The following is a 25,113-nucleotide window of genomic DNA, read 5'->3' as shown; positions in this document are numbered from 1 at the left end:
ACAACCAGCAGTTAACTAATGACAGGGATCTGCAGGGTGCACATATAGGAATTAAAAGGGGGAAAAGCGCGTCTACAAAATGCGATCTCAGTAACAGAGACCAGGGCTCAGACATCGCTGGGAAATTGAGGCGAGCTTCGATATTTACGTCCCGTGCCATTAAGGACTGCCGTCATTACAGAGCCGCCCCTCAGCACGAAGCCCCTCCCGAGGCCCGAGCCCGGTCAGGCGCAGGCCCGGCCCTGCCGCTGAGGGCGCTCTCTCGGACTGCCGGCGCTGCGCGGCGCCGCTCCGTCCCGTCGTGGCGGCGTTCGACTTCCGCTCGGCGTGCCGGCGCCGCTCTGCCCCACTTCCGGTGCTCTGCGGGCTGGCGGCTCCGGGGCCATGGCGGCGGTGGACGTCCGAGGTGCGGGGCGGAGGGGCCGGGGCGGGAGCTGTGTCCGCAGGCGGGATGCTTGGGCGTGGGGCGGCCTTGGGAAGCGCTACTCGATACTGTCTCCCAAATTTGGCTTGAGAAAATGATTTGTTGGTGGTTGTTTATACCGTCATTGCGTATATTTACAGAGCAGGCAGCGTTACCTTCTCAGCAGCTGCTCCGAGGAGCAGTTAATAGCGTGTGAGCAGTTGTTAGAGTGTGGCTGTTTGTCCCTGACCGCGCAGAGCTGCCGCAGAAATACACCCCGCGGATTTGTTGTGTGTAGAACCAATTGCTGACACTGGTTTCTTTGGCCTGACTGTAACTTCGGCTGTTGGAGTTCTTCAGGAGTGTAACTGCGCTGTGTGTGACTGTGAACATTTGCATAGGTGGATTTCTGTAAGGCCCACCGAGGTGTGCGATAAGTAATTTGCCACAAGCAGTTCGGCAGATTGTTGTAGTGTCTCTTGTTTGTGGCAGCTGGGAGACATCTACCCAAAGCAGCATCTTTCTTTCCATCATTCTTGGGGGGGGGGGGGGTTGTTTATTACAGGTTTCACCTGTACCTTTGAAACGTGGTATCAGCCGATGTGATACCACAGAGATTTACTGCAATAACAGCATTGCTCAGATTTAGTGTAAGGTTAATAGCTTCTTTTTTTTCAGCAACAGATTCTAACTTAGTAACGTAAATTGAAATTGCCTGAGATCTGTGTTTTAAAGGGAACTGTGCTTTTCCTATGCTCTCTACTCAGCCAGTTCTCTTGTTCATAAAACAACCTTTATGTAATACTACTAATGAGGCTCATATGAGCTAAGTGTAATTAAGTTGTTACACAGTTATTGACTCCCATTCTTGAGCTGTTAAAGGTATACCAGCAGCTGGGAGTCAAGGAAAGAAAAACACCATAGTTAAGATGCTGTATTTCTGCTCTGTACCTACAGGAGAACTGCAGAAGGCTGAAGGACATCAGTTATTACTTGAACTCTAGTAAATATGTTTATAATTAGAATTGGTTTGTATGGGGCTGTGTTGCACCTGCTGTAATCATCAGCTGGTGGCAGCTTACTGTTGGTGATGGTTGAGGTGTTTCTTGCTGCCTTGGTACTCAACGTAGGTTTCTCTTCTCAGATAACCTCCTGGGAATTTCCTGGGTTGACAGTGCCTGGATTCCAATATTAAACAATGGCAGCGTGTTGGACTACTTCTCAGAGCGCAGTAACCCATTCTATGACCGAACTTGTAACAATGAAGTTGTCAAAATGCAGCGGATGACCTTGGACCACTTGAAGTAAGTTGCAATTAGAAACTGCTTCTTACTAGAATGCTTTGTCTGTCCATCTTTGGTGATTGAATGAAAGCAAGCTGGAAACCTTCTGCTTCTCTCTTTGGAGCTCTGTAGTCCCACCACTTGCCTGGGAGCCCGGCTTTCTTCTTTCTTTTTTAGTTGCGTTCTACTTCCTTCAAAGCTATCTCAAGGAGTGTTGATTTTGAAGCATTCTAGCTACATGCAGAGATTCTAGTAAATCACCTTTTAGATATTTCTAATTAGAGAAGCTGCTGACTTTCATCTTCCCAGCTCTACAGAAGCTGGATAATGGTAATGGCTTTAAATGTCTTTTTTTTTTCCTACAGTCAGTAGGGTTTATGTTAGGGGATACTTTCGTGTTCATAAGTAGTTTGTCACACAGAATCACATATCACACTGGCTGCATGCCATAATTAGTACATATCTCCTCTTAGGAGCTGGCTTTTTAGTGTGGATGATGAAAGTATGGAACGTTGTAAATAAACTGGTCACAGATGGTTCTGTAATGAGATGGCAGCATGTGCAAGTTAACTTTCTCTGCAGTTTCCCATCTGCTGCACTGAGCACAAGTGAGGTGTTAGAGAAATATTTCAAGACTCTACAATATAATAAAGAGTGCAAACTGAGCTGGGAGTTCATTGGTAAAGCCACTTGTGTTTGGATGTGGTTGTAGAGGGGCTTTCAAATGAGATATACTGATAGTCACATCATACACTGGTCCTTTTTCTGTGTTTAAGTGGTGTCTTCATGCTAATAGATTGTGTTGTTTTCCTTGCTATTTGACCACTAGTGTGTTCAGTTTAGATGTGTCAGATTGTTGCAGTGTCATTTGTATATGCAGGTATAGGTTGTTTGCAGGTGTATGTGTGGGTTTTGATAGCTAGATTGGGAAATGCTATGAAATCCCGTGTCTTTATTTAGAAATAGCTCATAGAAAGCTTGAGAACTGTATTGCTATAGTGCTAGGCCCTTGATATCTCTTCATATCGCACAGATTTTGCTTTGAGAAAGATATTTATTCAGCTTGTTTCTGTTTCAGCCAGATGGTTGGAGTGGAGTACATCCTCCTTCATGCTCAAGAGCCCATTCTCTTCATCATCCGAAAGCAGCAAAGGCAATCTCCGACACAAGGTGAGAGGTCATTTAGTTCTTGCCACTGTTGAGAAAGCCAACCAGGTGGTCTCTTTTCTGTGCTCCTCATTTCTTTGAATGCTTCTGACTCCCCTTTTCTGCCTTCATCCTAAGTTTAAGTGGAAGGTTACAAGGCTTTGTATGGGAGGTGTGGTGGAGGTATTTTGTCACTGGTGACCTCTGGTGTGCTCGTAGCTGGGGTTGCCATCTGGTGGTTAAATGTGAAGAGTGCAGTGAGAAAGTGCTGCCCCATGGTGTATGTTGAAATTGGTAGCGGCATTGACGCAACATTTTATATGTTTGGCTCTCTTAGATTTTTCGTTTTAATTATTTAAATGTAAGGCTAATTTTATTTTTGCTTAGAGCTGATGAGCTTAGTTTAATTACGGGTAATCACCTGAAGTGGCTAGTATGCAATTAGGAGTGAGCTGTGATTTCCATTGATTAGGGAAGGTGCTCATTCATGGTTCTTTTTCTGTCATTTTTTATTCAGTGCTGTTTCCACCTGCAGCTGTTGTTTGGGTAGAATGAGTAGCATCTTGTCAGTGAGGGTAGAAGATCGATCTGAAAAATGACCATGAGATGATGCAGATATTTGTTTTGGTTGTTCTTCTGAGACCGGAGTACTCTGAAATCATTGAAATCATTACACCTCTACAAGTTCTAAGTGAAATACCTTTTGTTTTTTCTTCCCTTCGCATGCAACCTGATTCACTGTTCCTTTTCAACCTTGAATTTGTTGTGCATGTGTGATTAATTAAAAATGAAGAAAAAAACCAAACAGTCACATTTCAATAGTTTTATTCTGTATACATACAAAATATCTTAGGTTATTTCAGAATAAACAGAAGAACATGGTAAATGCTGGTTACTTTTTAACTTTAGGTTTAGTAACTCAGATTCTGCACGTGCATTTTGGTGCTGCGTAGGACTTTGACTTATCCAGTTGTTTTTCTTTTTGTTGAAGGCTTTCTGCCTGGCTTTCAAAAGGTGCATATTGAAACATTGTGCTTAGACATCTTTTAAATCAAGAGTAGAGTTTGGCTTCCACTATACGTGTGTTAAGCTGTGAGGCAGGGGAGCTGCTGTTCTCTATCGTCTTGTGCTTCTAGGAAACACTGAGAAGGAACTCCTCCTTCTTTTCACTGGCTGTAATATGTCCCCAGTTGTCTTGGCCAATTAATTTAGGCAGGTGTCCAAGCTTTGTAAAATGCAAGTACAGGAGGAGCTGGGCCCTGTCAGTAAAAAGGCTGAGACAAAATGAATTAAAGCAGATGGAGGAACCAGAACAAATGAGCGCACAGACCAGAGTCTTGGGAATGTGAAGCTGACATCATTATTACAGTTTCTAAACTGAAGTCCGTTCAGTAGAACATTATGGAGACAACTGGGATGTTTTTGGAAGGCCTTTTAATCTTTTTTATTCTTCTTTATTTTTTTGACAGAACGTTATGAATATAGGAAGGCATGCTTTGTATGTGCTCAGCCGCCGTTGGGCTGAGGAAATGTAGCTAAGAAAATGGCACAGGTTGGAGAGAGCTGACTACAGAAAAATGAGATCTTCTGGTTTTGGTTTCTGACAGCAGGAACAACTGGTGGAACTACTTCCACTGGTAGTTCACTTGATTCCTCCTGTGTAGCTCTGAAAACACCAACTCCAGTAAGATCAGTTATTTGCTTGCAATAGGGGAAGACCTAAGTCTGATGCTTTCCTCTCTGTAAAACAGACCTTGGGGCTTTTCCCCTTAGGTGAAAAGAGTACAAATATAACACCCTTAAGGAAAGACATAAAAAGACAAATGTTGTTGGTGAGAAGGATATTACAGTTTCTATTTTTACTCCTAAAATTCAGCAACAAATATGGAGTCTTTAGCCAGAACTTTAAACTCATCCTGCCTATCTTTTTCTTTTCTTTTCCCCACAGTTATTCCTTTGGCTGACTACTATATTATTGCTGGAGTGATTTATCAGGCACCCGACTTAGGGTCTGTCATTAACTCCAGAGCTGTAAGTGTTCTGTATGTTTTATGTATGTATAAGTGAACAGTTTGTACCTGCTTTTATTTTCTGTTGTCCTCAGGCTTTCAAACTTTTCTTCACTGTAGTATTACGCTATGTGTGTGCATAGAATGCATGGGCTTTAAAGAAATGCCAGCAGTTAATATGGTTGTGTATTCCACGTGGAAATGAAAGATCCTGGCAGAATGCAGCATGGCCCAAAAAGTAGGATGCATTCCTTAAGAATTAAGGGATCAGAATAACTGAAGATTGACAACTGTCGGAACAGGAGGTTCAAGTAATTAAAAGAGAAATTAAGTGATAAATATATATTAAACAGTAATTGAACATTGAAATGTTCATACTATGGTAATGTGGCATTTCTTTTAATCGAACTTCTCTTTTTGGATTAATACGGATTTCTCTTTAAATTTTGTTTTTATTGCTTGTGTTTATTTCTTCTGACCTTGTAAGCTGCTGCTTATGCAAACTTTTCCTCTGTGAATTTAGGAAGAGAAAAAACCTTGGTTTTTATGAGATCCTTTGCAAGAGATGACATTCTTAGACCAAAACTAGCTGTCCCAGGTTTCTTTCCCAGAACATAAATGAATACAGAATACTAATCTTAAAACCATTACTTACAAAAATTTGTACTGTACTTTCGCCTTAAATTCTGAACACTGCCTTATGTTTGTCTTGTTCTAAAAGCTCACCGCTGTACATGGAATTCAGTCTGCTTTTGAAGAAGCAATGTCCTATTGTCGCTATCATCCATCAAAAGGCTACTGGTGGCATTTCAAAGATCAGGAAGAAAGAGGTATGATTCCTAGTTGCTCTTCAGAGAAAGGGAAGATAGTATTGAGAGCGTAGGGGGGAAAAGCTCGAGGCAACACACGGTGGTGGTGTAGAGATGTTCTGTTTGAGGAGTAAGTTGGTGCTCACTGCTAGGAGGAAGGAATCTTGTGGATGGGGATAGACACTGAGACATGGATAGGAGATAAAATAGAGCTTTGTCACAACACAATGGATCCAACTTCAACCTACCAGAGACCAGAATACAGTTTGTTTTGAGTTATAAAATCATGCTTAACCTGTCTTCTGCAAAAGAAACCACAACAATAAAACAAAAAGAAAATGGAGCTGAGATTAAGAGGAGAGTTGCATTCCAACTTTGTGTACATCAAAGAGCTGCTGAGAGAACAAAACTTTCATTAGCTTCCTCTTACATTTTTGTACTTGCAGAAAAAGCTAAGCCAAAAGCCAAGAAGAAAGAAGAACCAAGTTCTATTTTCCAGAGGCAACGGGTAGATGCTTTGCTTCTAGACCTAAGACAGAAGTTTCCACCCAGATTTGTTCAGGTATGACACTTATAAGCCACAGTATTACAGCAACTTACTCAGAATTTAAGGCAGTCATAAGCAGCTGAAACTGACAGTGGGAATTTTCAGTGCTTTCTACAGTGATAATGCAAGTTAAGTAATAAGTTTGAAATGGAAAGCTTTGGTTTGAGTGTGGGATTCCCCTTGGTAATTGCAGGAGTTAAGACCTTGGCAAATCTATGAGGGCAAATTGCATTACACCAATTCCTTATCTATTTGTAGAGGGTCTGTAAACGTCAGCTATCTGACTTTGCTGCTGCTTACAGTTTCCTGCTTTGGGAGCTGAATCAGATCACCACAACTATTGTGTTCTGGTTACCCCATTGTTCTGAGTGCTCATTAATTAGTGTGGAAATTCTCAGCATTCTGTGAGGTTGTTGTGATTCCCTCTGATAATCTCTAATAGTTCTTTGTACCATTGTGTCTTCTGGTTGGGAGTAATGAAAATAAGTTTTACAGCAGCTCAGGAAACTGCTCCTCTGATACTGAGAACTGGCTGAGCATTTTTTCATCTAGTCCTTTTCAGCTGTCTGAAGAAAGACTGGATGTTAAAAAAATTAAAACTCTGTTTAAAAGTTGGATTTTGTTTTAAGTGTATTTAGGGATCTGTCCGACAGCCTTCCCTTCTTCCTTCAACTCATGTATGGTGTGCATTCTTTAGTGAACGGTAGGAAGGGTCAAGGATTAAGACTTTGGTTCCACTAATGTGTTGTTTTTCCCTGCCCTGCAGCAAAAGCCTGGAGAAAAGCCTGTCCCAGGTAAGTCTCTGATATGATCGCAAGAGCTAAAAAATATATGCCGTGTGCAGTAAAGTCTTCCTGTTGCCTTGTGAGCTTTTCACCTTTGCCACTGAGGTGGTTTGAGATTCTGGCATTGCCAAATTGTGCAAAGGCAAGAGTAGAGTGAATGAGAGCAAGAAGGAAATTGAAAAAATGTGTATTCTGTTCCATGTCTTGAAGATGTGCTGCCCTTCCCATCTGTAAAAACGATGTTAACTGAAGGTCCAAGTGCAGGAAATAGTCTTTGGAAGCAGCAGACGGGGAAAAGGCAAAAGAGGAAAGGAATAATTTGGTCAGTCCAGCATCCTAGTGATTTTGGCAGGTTGCTCAGGAAAGCATGTGAAGGCTTTTAGTTGATCTGAAGCAACTTCAAAACAGGAAAAGCATAAACTAGATCTTTTCATCCACTCCATTATTCTTCTTCTTCTTTTAACCTGTATAGGCATGAATTTATTCCTTAGTTCTTAAACCCTTTACGCTAATTTTATCCTTTTGAAATCAGTGTTTTCTAAACACTTCGAAGAATATTTTGGGAATGAAAATAGGAGGTTTAATCTTGTTTTGCTGTTACTTTTTAAGTGGATCAAGTAAAGAAGGAGCCAGAACCAGCCCCTGAAGCTGTCAAGACAGAGGAGAAAGAGACTGTAAAGAACGCTCAGCAGAGTGCTGCTGCTAAAGGACCACCTGAAAAACGGATGAGACTCCAGTGAAGGGCGAAGTTGATGCATATCTGGATGAGTCAGTACCTGGAAAACAGCAGATTTCAACTCCCTTTCTTCATATTTACTCTTTTCAAACTGAGACTGTGACATTTCAGGAGCTCAAGCCCCTGTAACAGCTTTTTCTGTAGAAATCTGTTACAAAAATGTTAATAGCAGGATGTGAACTGCCTCAAATAAGGTGTTTTCAGTTTTCATCTTATTTTGGATATTGGCTACTGGGAATGGATTTTGCAGAGATGTATTTTGCAGCTTCCTAAAATCTACAAAGCCCTGCATTCTGTGTGTCTTGGTTTGCTCTGTAAGCAATTAAAAATACACAACCCTTTAAAACAACAACAACAAACAACCCACCTCATATCTTGATTAATAAAATCCTGGTTGCTAGAATGCATTTCTTAACTGCTTATTTGGTTAGTAGCAATTATACCATATGTGCAAGCAACAATTTTTTTTTTGTTTGGATGTTGAAATATGCTATAGACTATTTTGGGGAAGGCAAATTCACCTAAAGAGTGTGAAGCTGTTTATGTTTCTCTTTTCTTTCTCCACCGTCTCTCAAATATATCAGTTATGTATCTCTTCCTCTGTGCTTTTAGCACCTCTTTGGTGCATTTTACCACCTTGGTTAGTCATCTGCCTTTTAGACCTGAGGAGGTAGAGCAGTGAAACATTGCGAAGAGCACTTTGTTATTTAAGTGCTGTTTACACAACTATTTTTTTTTTTCTTCTTTTTTTTTTTCCCTTGCAGAAAAAAGTCAGAAGCCACTCATTGCAAAGAAATGGCCATCAGGTTGTTGCTTTTTGCTTTTGTCAAAGTAATGGAGCAACGCAGAGTAACTTGTTTTCTCAACTGTTGTCTTCTTTCTTGAAGTAGATTCTAGAAAGTGACAAAAAGAGCTGTACATAGCATATGAAATGTAGGTAGGAAGGAGGACTAAGATATACTTCTGTTGTTTCCTCAGGTTTATTTTGAAGTTGTAAGAGAAGCCTTGTTTTCTGATTTAGTAACTAATCAAGAGTTCTGATGGGGTAGCTATTGAACAATGGAAAGACCCATGGGATTTTTGCCCTTTAATCCAAAGCTGTAACAGCAAATATAGATAAGCCAACAGCTATTTGCTGTTGTTGCAGGTATTAGACCTAAAATTGATACATCAGTGCACTTAACTGTGTGTTAGTTTCATTTTATATAACGTGGGTGACATTTGAACCACTATTTCTTGAGATGTTGATGGAAACAGGTAATAAGCTAGCTAATTATTTAACTTTGAATAATGACAAGGTAGCATGAATATGCTTAGGATAAAAGTTCTGCTTCTTTCTTCTGTTAAAGAAATTCCTTTGCAAGGAAGGAACTTGAGAAGTGCCAAAGCCCTCATATTGCTCACCTGCATGTCTTAGAAAGGAGGCATCCCAAAAATGAGGCGTGAGTGGTGAGAAGCCTTGAGAATCTCCACTGAATTTTTGATATTCAGGTGAAGTTCTTGTAAGGGGGCTATTAAGGCAGCTGCACTCTACACGGTTATTCATATTGCTAGAATCTATAAGCTATTTGGAAAAGCTTAGTTAAGAAAGATGACTAGATCTCCCTGTAATGAAGATCTGGGGTTTTATTTCTGTTTGGGAGATGAATTATATACTTGTACATCAAAGAAAGATTTGAAATTACTAGCATAGGAAGGATACATTGTCTATTGTTAAAAGCATGTCAAAATGGTCAAAAGTGGATGCTACTACAAGCAAGAGTTCTGTCGTTAAGCGGGCTACCCCTACAGTACAGTGTATTGTACAGTACAAATAGTGGAAGAATTCTGCTGAAGAAAAGGGGTTTGAAGATTGGCAATAATATGAATAAGAGGGGAAAAAAACGTCCTATGCAGCCATTGGTAGGACCTAGACTTTCCTACGAAGCAAAAGACAGATATTGACCCTTTATAAAATTGAGTGCTAGGAAGCAAGTGGGATACCTTGTTCTGTCTTGCATTGTAAGAATACATGGACAAGATAATGAAGCTGAATGGAGTTACATTTAAAATGAGTCACTGCACTTCATGCTCAAATTTGACCTGATCTAGAGAGGAGAGTGAAACTTAGGGGGCAGACTGTCCTTGTATTTGCCTCTCTTAACAGTGTTTTTGCTTTCTGCAGATGCATCTGGTTTTGATCAGTGTCAGACTGAGGACGCTAAAAAGGATGGTCTTCTGCTCTGATCCAGCTTGAGTTAATGCCAGCATATAAGCTGTTGAAAGGATAGAAAATGGTTTCCATGCATGAAAACGTGAATTAGAATGCAGTAAGCCTTTTTATTTTTCTTTTCCCCAAGGAGGAATGATCTCTTCTGCAAAAAAATATCAAGAGCTGTAGAAAGCACAAATTATGTTACAGAGCAGTGGGAGATGTTATCGATGAATGTGTTGATTTCTTAGCAGCCATCTTTCAGTGCTGAAGGCTTACTGCATGAGGGAATAAGGAACTGGAATCTTGTCTGATCCTATTATTTGCTGACAAGATATTCTAAAACAACTTTACCAGTTAAATGAGCTTTGATATTTACTTGCTCAAGTGACGTTTTATCAGATATTACTGCTAAAATCAAAGTTACTGCCTAAAAGCTGCTGAACTGCTATCTTTTAGTCAGTTATTGTTTCTTGGTGTATGAGAATCTGAGTCTTTTTTCCCTCGTATTTATACAGTATCTCTTAGTTTGAGCCTGAGCACTGAAGTCCAAAGTCCTTCAAAGGGCATTCCGTATTTGTAAAGCTTATAGATGAAAGGGAAATAAGCAGTTCTGAATTTTTTACTGTCACTTTGTTTCAGAGGTATTTGGTTGCGCAAAGGAAATACATTTTTCTCTACTTTTGCTCTTAGAAAATAACTGTTCAGACTTTAAAAGGGCTTTTCTTAGTCCAAATCTGAGGGTTGAAGGAATTGAAGATGACCTAAATATCTAATAAAAGCCTTCTCCCGAGAGCCTGAAGATGCATATGTCTGCATGCATATCCATATGAACAGATATGCATACATATGCACTGCGAAAATCTGGCCAGATTATAGGAAGAGAGGGAACTTTGCTATCTCCCTTCATTATTTCAAGCTAACAGTATCTGAAATGTGTCACAAATACAGTCCTTTCTGCTCTTCACCAAGTAAGATGTGACCAGACCGTGCATTGTGCTCACCCATTCCTCTTTGCCACCTGCACCCATACTTTGTATTTCGATAACCTTTCCCTAGTAAAAAAAAAAGTTAAATGCCATTTGAACAGTCAGTACATGTTTGCTGTGTATCCTTGGAGAGGTACATACATTTGGATCAAGTATTGTTTTAGTCCTGTCTTCATGCACAGTACAAACAAATGATTACTTACTTGATGAATATCCATCTGTAGCATAATGTGGATTATGGATGTGTGGGTAGTAAGGGGAAATCTTCCTAGTGGAACGGGGTATGGTTTAGTGCTATTGATCTCAACAATCAGGAAGTTTAATTTCTATTAGGACAGTGGATTTCAACCTGTGGTCCTCAAGACTGCTGTGAGTCTGTGACCCGTGCATAAAGACTCAACAGCAGGTAAGCAAGAGAAGTAATTCTCCTGCTAAGATTCAGTTTCATAAGAGCTTGTACCTCCAGTGAAAATGTTAGGGGATGAGCACATGAAAAATAAGTTGAAAGCAGTGCTGCATACGGAGGAGGCCAGTTACACCTGCCGAACAAATGTTTCTGCTGCTGAAGAAGCTGTGGATTGATGCAAACTTTCTGCTCTGCTATAAGATTGGTCTTTTTTTTTTCTCCCAGCCTGTTCATTGTCATACAATGGGAATGTATGTCCCTTACCTCCCTCTCGTTTTTTCCTAATCAGAGCATGAAGTGCAGTGTTCTGTGTCATCTCTCTGTAGGTAATCTTGAAGCCAGAGGGCTTGCTTTAAATGTTAAACATGATGTGAAACTGTTCACATGTTCCACCCCCACCCAAATAACCTGCAGTGAGTTTAACAATGGAACTTGCATAGTTTCTAGTCCTGGCTGTGTAGTGATATGTATACTAAAGGATAAGAAAGTAGTTCGCCTGCTTATCTGCAGCAGTTTGAAATGTTAAGATTTTTTCCCCTGGTGGTCTAACCAGATGATCTATTTGCTCAACACAGATGGGAATGACCAGGAGTGTGAAACTTAGCTGGGGCCCCTCCTCACACAGAGCTCTTAGATCCATGCAGGAGAAATGAGGACTGTAGAAAGCTGGGAGTTTGCTTGATTCTATGATTTGGCAAAGAAGGCTGCAGTGTTGCTGATCTTCCTCAGTACCTCCCAAGGGTAGGAGGTACAGTTGAGGGACAGTTCTAGACCTTAGGGTGGCTCCTCCATTCCAAGCTCCAGCCCATCACAAACAGAGCTTGGGGGAACGCTGGGCAGTATCCATGGAGACACTGCTGGTGCTGGTGGTGCTGCTGGGCCTGGTGGGGTGCCCCACTGCCCCTGATGATGAGTCCGGGCCGCTTCATGTCACTGGCGTGTGGGTGACAGTGCCACGACAACTGAGCCCCCGGGCTGACACCAACCCCCTGACTATCTCCTACTGGCTGGAGGTGGAAGGACGGCCACAGGTCCTGCGCCTGAGGCCCAGGAAGGGCCTGGCCTCCCGGCCTTTCAATTTGGTCACCTACAGTGAGGATGGAGCACGCCGGGAGGAGCACGTCTATGTGCAAGACAACTGCTTCTTCCAAGGCGAGGTGCTGGGGAGTCCTGGCTCCCTGGTGGCCCTTGGCACCTGTGGCAGGGGCCTCCGTGGAGTGCTCTGGATGGAAGGAAGCACCTACGAGATCGAGCCCATCGCTGATGATCCAGCATTTCAGCACATGCTCTACCGCATGGAGGCTGACAGAGACCCTATGGGCCCCTCATGCGGGCTGACCCCGGAGGAGCTGCAGTACCAAACGTCTGTGCTGCCCTGGCTTCAGACTCCTCGAGCAGAGGATAAGTACGTGCTGAAGGAATGGTGGACACACACCAGGTATGTGAAGTTAGTAGTGGTTGTGGACAACGTGCGGTTTGTGAGGTCAGATAGGAATGAATCCAGAGTCTTGAGGCAAGTCCTAGAAGTCATCAACATTGGGGACTCTCTGTATGACCAGCTTTCTGTTCAGCTGTTCCTTGTGGGACTGGAGATCTGGACCAAAAGCAATCCTATAAACATTACTAACTCTGTAAACAAGGCACTTTCAGACTTCAACAGGTGGAGAAAATCAGACCTGTATCCACGAATGCAGCATGACACTGCTCACTTATTTGCCTTTCAGGGCTTTGGAAAAAGCCTGGGATTGGCATATCTGGGGTCCATATGTGACAAACAGTGGTCAGCAGCAGTTGATTCCTTCACCAACCGGAGGCTGTCTTCATTTATTGTCACATTTGTCCATGAGCTGGGCCATAATCTTGGGATGCGCCATGATGAACGGCACTGCAAATGCAGGCGGAGGAGGTGCATTATGTACGAAAGCGAAGCCGACACCGACGCGTTCAGTGACTGCAGTTACAAAGACTACTTTGACCTGCTTGGGACTGGTGGTACCTGCCTGCGTCAACCACCAGCACGTGGCAGTTACTACAATTTGAAGAGCGAATACTGTGGGAATAAGATAGTAGAAAGCGGAGAGCAGTGCGACTGCGGTTCAAAATCAGAATGCAGAAGAGATCCTTGTTGTCACCCTAACTGCACGTTGACTGCAAGTGCAGTCTGTGCTTCTGGGAAATGCTGCAAGCGCTGTCGGTTCCTTCCAGCAGGAACACTCTGCAGAGCGCGTACCGATGACTGCGACCTGCCGGAGTACTGCAACGGGACCTCCTCTTTGTGCAGTCCAGACCTGTATGTGCAAGATGGAACCCCTTGCAAAGACGATGCCTATTGCTATAAAGGAAAATGTTCTTCCCACAGTAAACAATGCAAGTATATTTTTGGCAGATACGCCAGGCCTGCTCCTTTCGAGTGCTTCAAAGAAGTGAATACTCGAGGTGACCGTTTTGGAAATTGTGGCATTCGTGACAACGTTCATTTTACTAAGTGCAGTGTTGAAGATGCCTTATGTGGTAGGCTACAGTGTGAAAACATACACAGGTTGCTCCCTTTGCGGAACCACTTAACAGTCATCCAAACCCCGGCCGGAGGTAAAAAGTGTTGGGGTCTTGACTATCACATAGGGATGCCTACAGCTGACCTGGGGGCTGTGGAAGAAGGCTCGACGTGTGGCAGCGACAAGATTTGTATTGGAAGGACATGTACCAATATTTCAGTGCTGAATTATGATTGTAACGTAACAAAGTGCCATGGCAGAGGAGTGTGTAACAACCTTAAGCACTGTCACTGCGAGTACGGCTGGGCTCCTCCATACTGTGAGCAGGAAGGATTTGGAGGTAGCATTGACAGCGGACCCCCCCCATCCAAGAACTTTTTTCGGAGATTAAGAATAGGAACAGTTGGCCTTTTTCTTCCTCTTGTCCTTGGAGTTATTCTTGCCATAAACTATAAGAGGAAAACAGGGGCACGGCTTATGCAGAAGAGGCCTGATTAGTAGAGAAAGAAGCTAGTGGTTGTTTCAAATGTTGCAAATGCCAGTAGTTGCTACAGAACACCTACTGCTGAGACAAAATCTACTACCGTGCACTTTGCAAAGACCAATGAAGCTGTGGCTTTGGATGCTCCTAGGAAAGTCTCCGGTAGCCCTTGTGCAGAGCCAGCTGGTACCTTATGGAAGTATTTCAACACATTCGGAGTTGTTATAGTCTAATGCAACGTTATTAAACAGATTGTTATCTTTATTTTAAGTTAATAAATGCAGGCAATAAGGTACGCTGCTCTTGGTTTGTATCTTGGGTTCTTAAACACAATGACAAAGCAATGTCCAGAGCTCTCCTGTAGCGCAGCAAAGATCAGCCTTGCTTTAACAGTGCGGATTTTACTGTGAAGGAGGGGCATTCTTTAGGAAAGGCTGTGCAATGCCGCACTTCCCTGCTAGCCGAACAATCACTGCTGTTGCTGATCGTCAGAAAACTGTTAACAGCCTTTTGAACGTGTTACACGGACGCGGGCAGAGCTCACCGTCGCTGCCCGCCCGCCCCGGGGCCGTCCAGCTGCAGCGGCTCGTGCGCCCACAGCGAGCCCCCGCCGCGGGAGCGAGGCACTGCCGGCAGCGGGCTGCAGCTGCCGCCGAGCCCGGCCCGGCCCCTCCCGGGCGGACTACAACTCCCAGAGCTCCGCGGCGCGGCCCTGCGCCGGCGGCCGAGGAAACGAAAGCGGTTGCCCCGCCAGCCGACTTCACCTTCAGGCTGCAGCATGAACGGCAGCGTGGCGGGCGGCGGCGTTTCCGAGGAGGTGATCAGGCTCACCCGGGGACCCTCAGGTGAGGCCGGGCCGGCTGCGTTCTGCGTGGGGTGGCCGGGCAGCGGGGCCGCGCCGAGGCGGGGGGGCAGCGGACTGGCCCCTCGGCCGCCCCTTCCGTGGGTGGGGAGGAGGGGGGTACGCGGCGCCGGGGGTGCCACCGAGAGGCGGGAGGGAGCGCCGAGCTCTGCGGGAGCAGCGTCCTGCCGAGCCCCGGCCGGGCAGCGCGGCGCTGGGGCTGTGCTGGCGCCGCTGTGCCGAGTGCGGCGCTCCGGAAGGGGACTGCGAGCTGTGTAAGCAAGAGGGAACTCCGTCGGACTTCGTCTTCCGCGATAACAGCGCGGCGAAATGCCGTCGGCTTCTCTGCTGGAAGCAAGACGGCTTTCAGGACGGCTGTGGGTCTTGGTTTCTGCGCGGCTCCTCGTGCTGTCCGGTGGAGCGACAGGTGTGCTGCCCTTCAGCGCTTTTGGACGCCCAGAACTAGGGGCGTTCCTGCAGCTTGTGGGCAGCGTGACCATGTAAAGGCAGCTCACAGAGGCCGAAGGAGACCTCTGAGTTCGGCTGGGGTGGTGCTGAGCCTACTGTGAGAGAAGGGGAATGGGGAAGTCTAGGGGGATTTTTGGCTTTGTTTTCCCCCCTGTCTCAGTTCTCTGGTGGTGGCCGGGCCTTTAGACACTAGCTGGCTCTGTTACAGCATTAAAGTAGCATTGTCAGTGGTGTGGCACGTTGGGGACAAATGCCCCGATCTGAAGCAAAATCTTGTATCTGAGGCGTTGCAAACTCTGGGGAACTTCTGAAGTCAGAGCTTTGATGTATGGGGCCTTTAATTAAAACAGGGGTGAATGAAACCGGCCCAGCTGCCTTCCTGGCTGCAGCACATGGCCACGGGCCAGCTTTGCCTTCTTGTGTCTCACCATGAGCCGCAGCACTGACATCTTCACAGCCAGAGCCACTCTGACTGACCCTGGCGAGGCAGAAGGACCCCCTTGCTCATCCTGGGGAGGCCATGCAGGCAACACAGATATTGCAGTTTCCCCCATCCTCATGTCTCAGTGAGCTTCTGGGAGTTTGTTCTGAGCTGTGGGTTTGGGTACAACCACAGGTTAGGCAACATGGCGACCCTTAGCAAGCAGAGCTCTGTTTCTGTGCTGCTTCTGTGATCTCCTGATAGCGATCGAGGATCAGTCTTGGCCCCACCACGAGCAGGCCTTGTGGCCATCGATGGAGTGAGTGCTCTGAGACCCGTGCAGCCATGTTGGCATGGTTATGAACCTCAACCAACAGGAAAGGGATGTTGAAGGGCAGAGCTGAGAGGTCTTCACCGTAGCTCCTGGAATGTAGGTCTGATTCCTGTGAGCAGCACCTGTCCAGTCAATAGGGTGAGCTGTCTGTTTTTCACACAGCCCCCTGTGATCTTGAATCACTTGTCATTCATTTCTGTTGAAGGAACAAACCTGTGAAGCAGGGCGTAATCTACAGTCTCTCTATTCTGTGTTGACTGTGCAGTTTTCTAGAATATAAATGATGATAAACATCTCTGGCAGAAGTTTGCTTAGGGGCTGCACATACTTCTAGTAGCAAAACTGCATAAGTCTCGTCTTTATATTTCTTTCTGATTCATTAAGCTGAAGGGAGGCAGAACAGTCTGGTTTAATAAAACACTAAAAAACTTTGGAGGTTCAATCTGTAGTTTGTATTCTTCAGTATATCAAGATCCTATAAATCGTGGGTTTCTTTTGAATGCCATTAGAGGGAATTTTTATGTTTTAGGGGATAAGAGACATGGAAAGGTCAGAAGCTACACCCACACCTTCTGTTAAAGCTTGGTCATTGCATTTCTTGCCCATTGTGGGTGAGAAACTTAATGCCTCGTGCTCTCTTCTTCCCCTTCCTCTCTTTCTCCTGGTTATACTTGGTCTCTTAACACATAAGCTGCAAAGAGGAGAACAGCAGAAGAGCTGAAGGGATGGTAAGGAAGGTATTTTTAGCCAGACTGGAAGTTTAAGTGCAGAGGAGCAAAGACTGAAAAAGCCTTGCAGCAAGTCCTGCAGGTATTGAACTCACTGTGACATACATTGCTGAACACAGAACTCTGTTCCTTCTTTATCTTGACCCTGCTGATGTAAACAATGGCTTTAGGTTGTTTTGGTAACCATGGGTGAAATGTATTTTTGTTCATATTGTGTTGTTCCTTTAAACAGATAACATGCATGCAGACATATCAAAACTGAGAGTCATTGTTCTCTGAAATGTAGATGCCTTCTTTCTGTTTCTTTAATAAATGTTGATTAAAACTCGTATTTTCTATAGTATTGATTTCCCTGAAGCTTCACGGCAAATCATTTTCAGGCTTGTGGATGTTTTTACTTTTTCTTTTTAAATTCCCATTGAAGAGTGTGTTACCGTGCTCTCGTGTACCTTGTAATAGATATTACTCCAGCTGAGTAATTGGTGTTTCTTCACTCTATTGCTCCTCTCATCTTCTTCCTCATTTGTCTGAAGCTGCCAGGAATAGGAGGGAACAAAACAAAACAGCACAGGTGTCAAGGTCACTGTTAATATTTCTCTGCTTCCTAGCTGTGGATGCACACTTACGCCATGACTCATCTCATGCAACCTTTGTTCCCTCGTGACTAATTTAAAATACTGCTTCCCAGCAGGCACGGGGTATTTTTTCCCTTTCACTTTCTACTCTGCTTCCCAGCATTTCTAGTCCCAGCTTTGGGAGAATAAGAGAAAGAGAGGAAAAACAAACTGGCCTGGCTGAATATGGGGAGAATTTACCTTCAGCTGTCCTTGACATTCAGGTTGGGATGACTGTGTTATATCAGAAAAATAAAGTGTTGTTTGTTTTTTTTATATATATATATATATATATATTAATTTTTATTTTGTTGTTGTTGTTTCCTGAATTTGCTTTGTTATACTTTGATATACTTTATTTCTTTCCCATCCCTTAGCATATATTACTCTTGGCAGGTGAACTCAGCTGCATTGTGCAGTGTGGAATGTGGTTTTCCAGGTTATGAATTCAGTTTGTTCTTCCGGATTTTGAGGAAACCAGAAGCCTTAGTCTTTAGCTGTGCTTTAATCCAGCTGCTGGGTCCAGCTAGAGGTCTGCAAACAGGGCTTGTTTTAAAGAACCATACAAAACATAACAAAAGCGCAGACATCAGTTCATAGAATCACAGAATTGTAGGGGTTGGAAGGGACCTCCAGAGACCATTGAGTCCAACCCCCTGCCAAAGCAGGTTCCCTACACCAGGTCGCACAGGTAGGCGTCCAGATGGGTCTTGAATATCTCCAGAGAAGGAGACTGCACAGCCCCCCTGGGCAGCCTGTTTCAGTGCTCTGTCACCCTCATCGTAAAGAAGTTCTTGCACAGTTCTACATAATGTGTGTTTGTTTTACATCAGTTCCTAGAACTTTGTTTCCTGTCATGTTTTGAATCCTAAAACAGAACAAAATAAATACATAAAATTTGAACAAGCTGCCTCTGACCTGCTGTGACTCCTGGAGGCAAAGGCTGCCAGTCCCAGCCCTGTAGGTGTGGATGGGAGCTGCTGAGCTGTCCTCAGGCCGGCAGCATGGTTCCACTTGCCCATTTCCTCATCTGTAGGCAGGGGCTGGCGCTCCATGCCTTCCCTAACTCTGACTCTCAACTCCTGAAACTTGGGAGGCATGATTCCTTTTCACTCCAAGGTGATGATTTGCTGCAGCCTCCGGTGAAATGCAGAATGCTTCTATTTCCTTTCATTCTGTGCTGAAGAGGTGAATTCCTGCTGAGGGTTGAGTTGGCATCTTAGAAGTGATTTCTCAACTGATGCTTTGCAGAATGAAGCACTCAGGATCTCTCTGCTTTGAAGAATGAATTGTCTTCTTTAGACAAAGATGGTTGGGGAGGACGGTGCTGATTTGCGTGCTGTGGATTTCAGCATGGTGGAGCAAACAGGACAGCGTGGGTGGGCACGCTTCCCAACAGCAGCAAGAACGCCTGGAACTTAGATTGTTTTCTCATCAGCTTTCTCTTTGGCTTACCTTAGGGCTGGGCTTCAACATTGTTGGTGGGACAGATCAGCAGGTCAATTCTAATGACAGCAGCATCTATGTCAGCCGGATCAAAAAGGATGGGCCAGCTCACCTTGATGGCCGATTACAAGAAGGAGATAAAATTCTGGCGGTAAGCCCTTTCTTCTGTCATCCTGTGCGATCTTGAAGTACTGTGGTCAGTGATGTGATAGGACATGCAGGTTTGCCAGCATAAGAGGAGGGATGTGATGAACGCAGTTAATGCAGAGCTGCGGAGGAGCTATTCTGGGGATGTGGGAGAGCTCTGAGCACCAGGGAGATGAGTGCCTCTACGCAAGGGCCCGTCTCTTCTGCCTTCCTGATTTGTTCTCAGAGGTGCTTCTTGATGCTGCATTTATATGTCTTCTGTGACTTGCCTCCCTGATGTTTCAGACTTCATTGTGCCTTCTGATGCTCACAGAGGGTGACACACATGTAAATAAAAGTATTGGTTTTCCACCTCTACATTATTTTTTCCACTAGTATTCTGTGACTACTAATCCTTCTGCTCAGGAGGACTTTTAGGTCATAACACTTCTAGGCCATGGAACTCCTCACTGTAACTCATCAGGAGTAAGACAGACTGGTCCTCCTTTTAGACAAATGTTTTAAAGCATCTGAGTTTGTGTCCCCCCGGTTCTTGGAACTGTTGTCAGTCATACAAGACAGTACGCTTTAAAAAGCAGTGAGTGAAGAAGTAGCCTCTCCTGGTGTGATATCGATCTTTGAATACTCTGTAATTTTATTTTATATTTCATTATGTTCCACATGTGAACTTTTCAGTCTCTGTAAATGAATTGAGTGCCATGCACCAGTTACAGCTTATTATTGATCCAGAAAATGACATTAAGCTAAATCACAGAATACCATCCTTTATTTTCTTGATAGTTTAATATTTTTGTACATGTGTTTGGGAAGTTTAAGTGTCAGGAGAGAGGAGGAATTGGGTGATCTCAAGGGGAGCAATTAGAGGTAATGGTGATGAAACAGTGAGGAAAAAATGGGATGAGTATCATTAGTTAGTGAATGAAATAAAACAGGCTATAAAACCTTCTGCCGGGAGAAATTATTTAAAGAGAAACCCTAGAATTTCAAAGTGGATGCCAACGTGTGTCTTATTTGTTAACATAGTTATGCTTTTAAATCTATGTTTTCCTCAGTCTTCTAAAGAAAACATTTCAAAAACGTACCAGTAGAGGATCCAATGTGGGAAGGATGCTCTCTTAACAGTAATCATAATTTTGCTGGCGCTGCTTTTTTGTGTTCATTAACTATCACAGCTACACCTTTGATTTATTTCCAGTAAAGCAACAACATAAGAAGCTGCTATTGACACAGCTGTTGTCTTTTGGCCTGTTGTTTTTTTTTACACAGCGGTATTTTTTTCACCACCTCTGTCTTTTGTCTTGAAGTTTCTCGTGTTATGTTCCAACTTAAAAATGCATTTGTAATGTGAATGGCTGAATATTGATGGTGGTGTCTGTTGTGTCGTGCCCTCGGTAGCAGAATTGTGTGGAAGAGGAAGATTTTTATCTCCAGTCCGTGCCCTTTAGCAGTTGGTTCTCCTTTTCTTTTTTTTCTTTTTTTTTTTCCTTCTTTTTGTTGTTTTTTTTGCTAGATCAATGGCAGAGACTTGAAGAATTTGCGACACATGGATGCTGTGGAACTGTTCAAAAATGCAGGCTATGATGTGTCTCTGAAAATTCAGCACAGGGTACGTTTAACCTGCTTCTTAGGCTTATTTCTGGCTCAATTTAGAGTGGTTTCTATGCTTGTTACTTTGTTTGATGCAGCAGAAAAATGCAATGTCCAGGTGCCCAGTTTAAGTTATGCATGTAAAGAATTTGTCTGACCAGTGGCCTCCTTTAGTCAATGAGTGCTGCATCCATACCTTGGATTACTTGTTTGTAAGTGTATCAGTGAAGCGATGAGGTTGAAGGAGTCCCTGGGTCTTTCTTTTGCTGCACTATGCTGTATTTTCTCACAGATCTCCTTTCTCAGAGGCAAAGGTTTGTGAAGGCAGAATCTCAGCTTCTCCAGTTTGCTTTCAGAGGCCAAAATCTTACTGGTGACAAAACTTTCCTGTTTCAGAGGTCATCATTAGCAGTAGTGGTGAAATGTGCATGCAGCCCAGCACAAAAGAATGTTTGCAGCAGCAGTTTAAGTGTACTGGCGCTGTTTTGGACGTAAAAAGGGAGGATTCCTTAATCTGCTGCGGCCACTTGAACATCTCTGGCAGGAGATACTGGTCAGCTTGAAGCATGCTGGTGGGAGGTGGTGGGTTGAAACCCCTTTTCTACTCCCTTAATGAAGGAGTAAATATTGTTGAACTGCATATGGGGCAGATGGGAAAAACAGAGGAAATTACTGAAGAAAGAGGTGCCTACTAGTGGCTGGGCACTGTAGTAAAGCTCAGTCCACCTGCAGCTGTTCTAACCCTTCTGTGTGTGCGCAGGCAGCTGGAAAGCCATCTTGCATGTCCTTACAGAGTCGGCTGGTCCTGACACAAAACTGTGGGCTGCAGTGGGCTCTCTGACACAAATGCTTTGTTCTTCCTTGTATTTGCAGCCAGAAAATGGCCCAGCAGGTCATCGAGGTGGTGGAGACTCAGGTGGGCTTCCCCTAGCAGCCATTCTTGTACCAGGCCTGGCACTCACTGCAGCAGCAGTCTGGATCTTGTTGAGATATCGACACCGGATGTGAAGAAAGCACACTTTGGATATCACTGCGTATTTTACAGCTATGATGTAATTTAAAGATAGAGATTAACGATCTTATCACAGACTGATGTCAGAGAGGATCATTGTCTATCATAAAGTTGCTGCTGGTGTTCTTTATATATTGATTTGTTGCAGAGTGAGCGGAAGCAGAAAGGAGCAGGGGAAAGGAGATGACTGTGTTCATGTATTAAGTGGGATGGCTGTTGTGTTGGGTATTTTTTTAACTCAGATGAAAAGTTTTTAGCCATTTCCCTCTTTTTTGCACCATGAATTATCAAACACACATCTATTCCATGTTTTATGATGTGATTCTTTATAAAGAGGTTGGGAGGGTGGGTGGGACAAGTTTAAATCAAAAACTTTTGCTTGAGGCTTTGCCTTGTTCCCACTGAATTTCTCTTGGGACTAATAGCTGAACCGTGAATAAAGAGAAGTAATGCAGAGGCTATCTTATTTTTTTCTGTTGGCTTTTGTTGTTGTTGTTGTACTAAATAAATGCCTTAAGAAAAACGTATAAAATCTAATCTACGGTTTCACAGGTAAAATCTTCAGTATAACTGCTGATTGAACACTAATGTACAGTATTGGTGAGGTATTCTACCAATTCTGGAAATGCAGAAGACAGTCCACTGCTAGAGAAAGACTTTTGTTGTCTGAATGGCTGCCGAGTTTTGAATCCGTGTTGTAAGGGAATGCTTTCCACAAATTGCTAGCGTAGCAGAGAGAGATATGCAGACAACTGAAACACAAGAATAAGTAATGGCAAAAGATACAGTCATGCTGAAGCTGCAGAAGTCTTTCAAGTAGTAATGAAGCAGTAGCACCTCCATCCCTCAAGCTGACTGAAGTCTACATCTTTTGGGTGAAAAGTTTCTGTTGTGGGTTTGTTTTTGTTTTTTGGTAGGGGGGAACACTGCTTTTCAGTATCAGCTAATGATTTCTGCAGTCAGAAAATCTTACAGTGATTGAAAGAGGGAAAGCTGAGAGCAGTCTGGGATCATCCTGGCTATGGCTTGCTGTGAAGACTGACGTGATTCTCAGGAGATGGGGTGGTGAGTGTGAGACAGGGTAAGGTTTAGCAAGTACAGCTGACCCTTTCTCTGGAAAATACGTTTCTGAATTTACCTGCAGAGACTCATCTCCTCACTGATGGGAATAGTTTCAGATGCCTCAGCTGACCTGTACTCTGTAGAGTATGACCTGTTTCTCTTGTCTCCAAGAAAGAATGTTTTTTTTTTTTGGTTTTTTTTTTTTTTTTTTTGGTTGTTGTTGTTTTGGTTTTTTTTTTTTTTGATCTTATTTTTGTAAAAGAAAAGCACATTGCATGATCTGGTGTGTATGATGCAAAGAAAATTCATATATGCAATATACATATTCAAACAAAGAAAAACCGGTGTCTCAGTGCTTTACTTTCCTCTCTTCCTTGTTATTTTAGCAGGACATCGATGATGCATTTGAAATTGTTGAATGGCTGTATTCTTGCCATCCACAAGAAGTAAAAGTGGCGTGTTGTTATGCATAATGTTCCTATATCACCACAGAGGTTCAGATCATTCGGGCCATGAGAAATCTTAGCCTGGCATGTAAACTGCTGTAGTGTAAAGAGAGGAGAGAGCAGGTGGAATTTTCCCTGTGTTCTTGGTGGGCCTTAGGAACAGACTTGATGCACTGGTGTTTGATGGCCTGGGCCGATGCATGCAGCAACTTGCTTTGCCCTGTGCACCAGTTATGTTAGACTGTGTGAGGGCAGCTGTTGGGACACATTTTTGCAGATGCAGCAAAAAGCAGCGTGCCTGTCTGTGAACTGCTCTGAATGTTTGGCTGTGGTGTCCATGTAGAGCATGCATCTATTAAAGAGGACAACTACAGCTTGATGCTGTTTTATTCCAACTGTCAAAATAAAAATGCAAAGAGTGAGAGAAAGTCTCAGAGACAAACTTTCTCCTGTTAGCCTGCAAAGTGAGTCTCATCTCTCTGCAAGACAGGAGTGTGGAGCAAGCTGGGGAGGATAAGGAGTTAAGGAGGAGGTGATTTGCTCTTTTACCATTGAAGTCAGCAGAGAAAACACAGCCTTTATTATTTTCATTTTCATTTTTATTGGTTTTTTATGCTCTTCAGGCATAACTGCCATCTGTTCTGCAGGCAATTTATTAAATTATGGGGGGAGTTATCTCCTGTGCCCAAATAATTCATGTGGCTTACTGAGCAGCTAAAGACCTTTCTGGTGGTGCATGCCATTCCTTTGAATTCCTTTTCCACAATTATTTGAGTTATTTTAATACCGTGGCATTAATGTGGTGGCTTTTCCAGAAGTAACCTTTTCCAGAACAGTGGCTTTTATTTAACCAATCTAACCCTCAGCACTAACTTTTTCTGTCTTCTTCAAAATTGTAGGTGGATCCTCTTTCCAATCCCTAACCACCTCATGTTCCATTTAGTGAAAAAAACACCTTCACCTCAAACAGCCCCATAAACTGTGGCTCATATTTCTTTACCTCAGCAATGAGACTGTATCACCTAATTTTCCTGTGCTTTCCACAGTTCCCTTCTCCACTCAGTTTCCATAGCCTTGAGTTTTGTCTTTGTTCTGAGCACTGTATACATAATTTTTTCTGTCATTGTTGAAGAAATAAATTAAATGAAAAGAAAAAAGCTAATGATGACAGGGTGTACATGCAAAAAAAATGTTTGGGAAAACACTTAAGATAGATGAAACTCTTAAATCCCCATTTCTTTTTCATTTTCTTTAATTCCCTCAATTTGTTGTGAACTTATTGACCTGCTGAGGCCTGTGTTTTATATCCACAGTGTAAAGACTGATCCACTTAATTTGATCGACTTTCTGTATATTCCAGGCATTTATGTCTCATCAGGTTTACTGAACTATATATGCTAATGATGTATATTTGACTTAGACACAGCAGTGAGAAAGAGCAGCCAGGCTTGATTTGAAGATAGGAAGATGCACTACTTCTGGCACTTCTTAATTAAACAAACTAAAAGGGAGTACGTGGGAGGGGAAGATATCTTGCTTTCAGTTTGCCTTCAGGTTCCAGCACCTGTTTTGTTAGTTGTTATATGAAAGAGGCCTCTAATAACTGATGCTTTTTCCCTTTGAGGGGGCTTGTGTTTTGTAATTGTCTTACCTTTCATGTATTACTTTTAAGAAATTAAGCCAATGGAACCCTTTAGGATTCTTCAGCTAACTTACAAGAACTGGCT

The 25,113-nt window shown here is 43.4% G+C and overlaps 3 protein-coding genes across 3 annotated transcripts; all 3 read left to right on the top strand.

The window, feature by feature from the left end:
- Positions 1-262: 262 nt before the first annotated feature.
- MED6 (mediator complex subunit 6) lies at positions 263-8,125 on the top strand. Its single transcript, XM_072339317.1, has 8 exons — positions 263-406; positions 1,548-1,707; positions 2,765-2,856; positions 4,781-4,863; positions 5,563-5,671; positions 6,097-6,212; positions 6,964-6,991; positions 7,592-8,125. Exons 1-8 carry the CDS (start codon positions 385-387, stop codon positions 7,720-7,722), a joined length of 741 nt encoding a protein of 246 aa, XP_072195418.1. The 5' UTR covers positions 263-384; the 3' UTR covers positions 7,723-8,125.
- Positions 8,126-12,036: 3,911 nt separating this feature from the next.
- Positions 12,037-14,417, top strand: LOC140253615 (disintegrin and metalloproteinase domain-containing protein 20-like). Its single transcript, XM_072339316.1, has one exon. The coding sequence runs from the start codon at positions 12,150-12,152 to the stop codon at positions 14,295-14,297; it is 2,148 nt and encodes a 715-aa protein (XP_072195417.1). The 5' UTR covers positions 12,037-12,149; the 3' UTR covers positions 14,298-14,417.
- A 506-nt stretch (positions 14,418-14,923) lies between these two features.
- Positions 14,924-23,268, top strand: SYNJ2BP (synaptojanin 2 binding protein). The gene is made up of 4 exons (XM_072339320.1): positions 14,924-15,125; positions 19,147-19,283; positions 20,790-20,885; positions 21,740-23,268. Exons 1-4 carry the CDS (start codon positions 15,059-15,061, stop codon positions 21,872-21,874), a joined length of 435 nt encoding a protein of 144 aa, XP_072195421.1. The 5' UTR covers positions 14,924-15,058; the 3' UTR covers positions 21,875-23,268.
- Positions 23,269-25,113: the final 1,845 nt, after the last annotated feature.

This window comes from Excalfactoria chinensis, chromosome 5 (genome assembly GCF_039878825.1).
Source record: "Excalfactoria chinensis isolate bCotChi1 chromosome 5, bCotChi1.hap2, whole genome shotgun sequence".
NCBI classification, from domain to species: domain Eukaryota; kingdom Metazoa; phylum Chordata; class Aves; order Galliformes; family Phasianidae; genus Excalfactoria; species Excalfactoria chinensis.
Note: the sequence above shows the minus strand (reverse complement) of the source record. Positions and strands in the feature narration are given on the sequence as shown.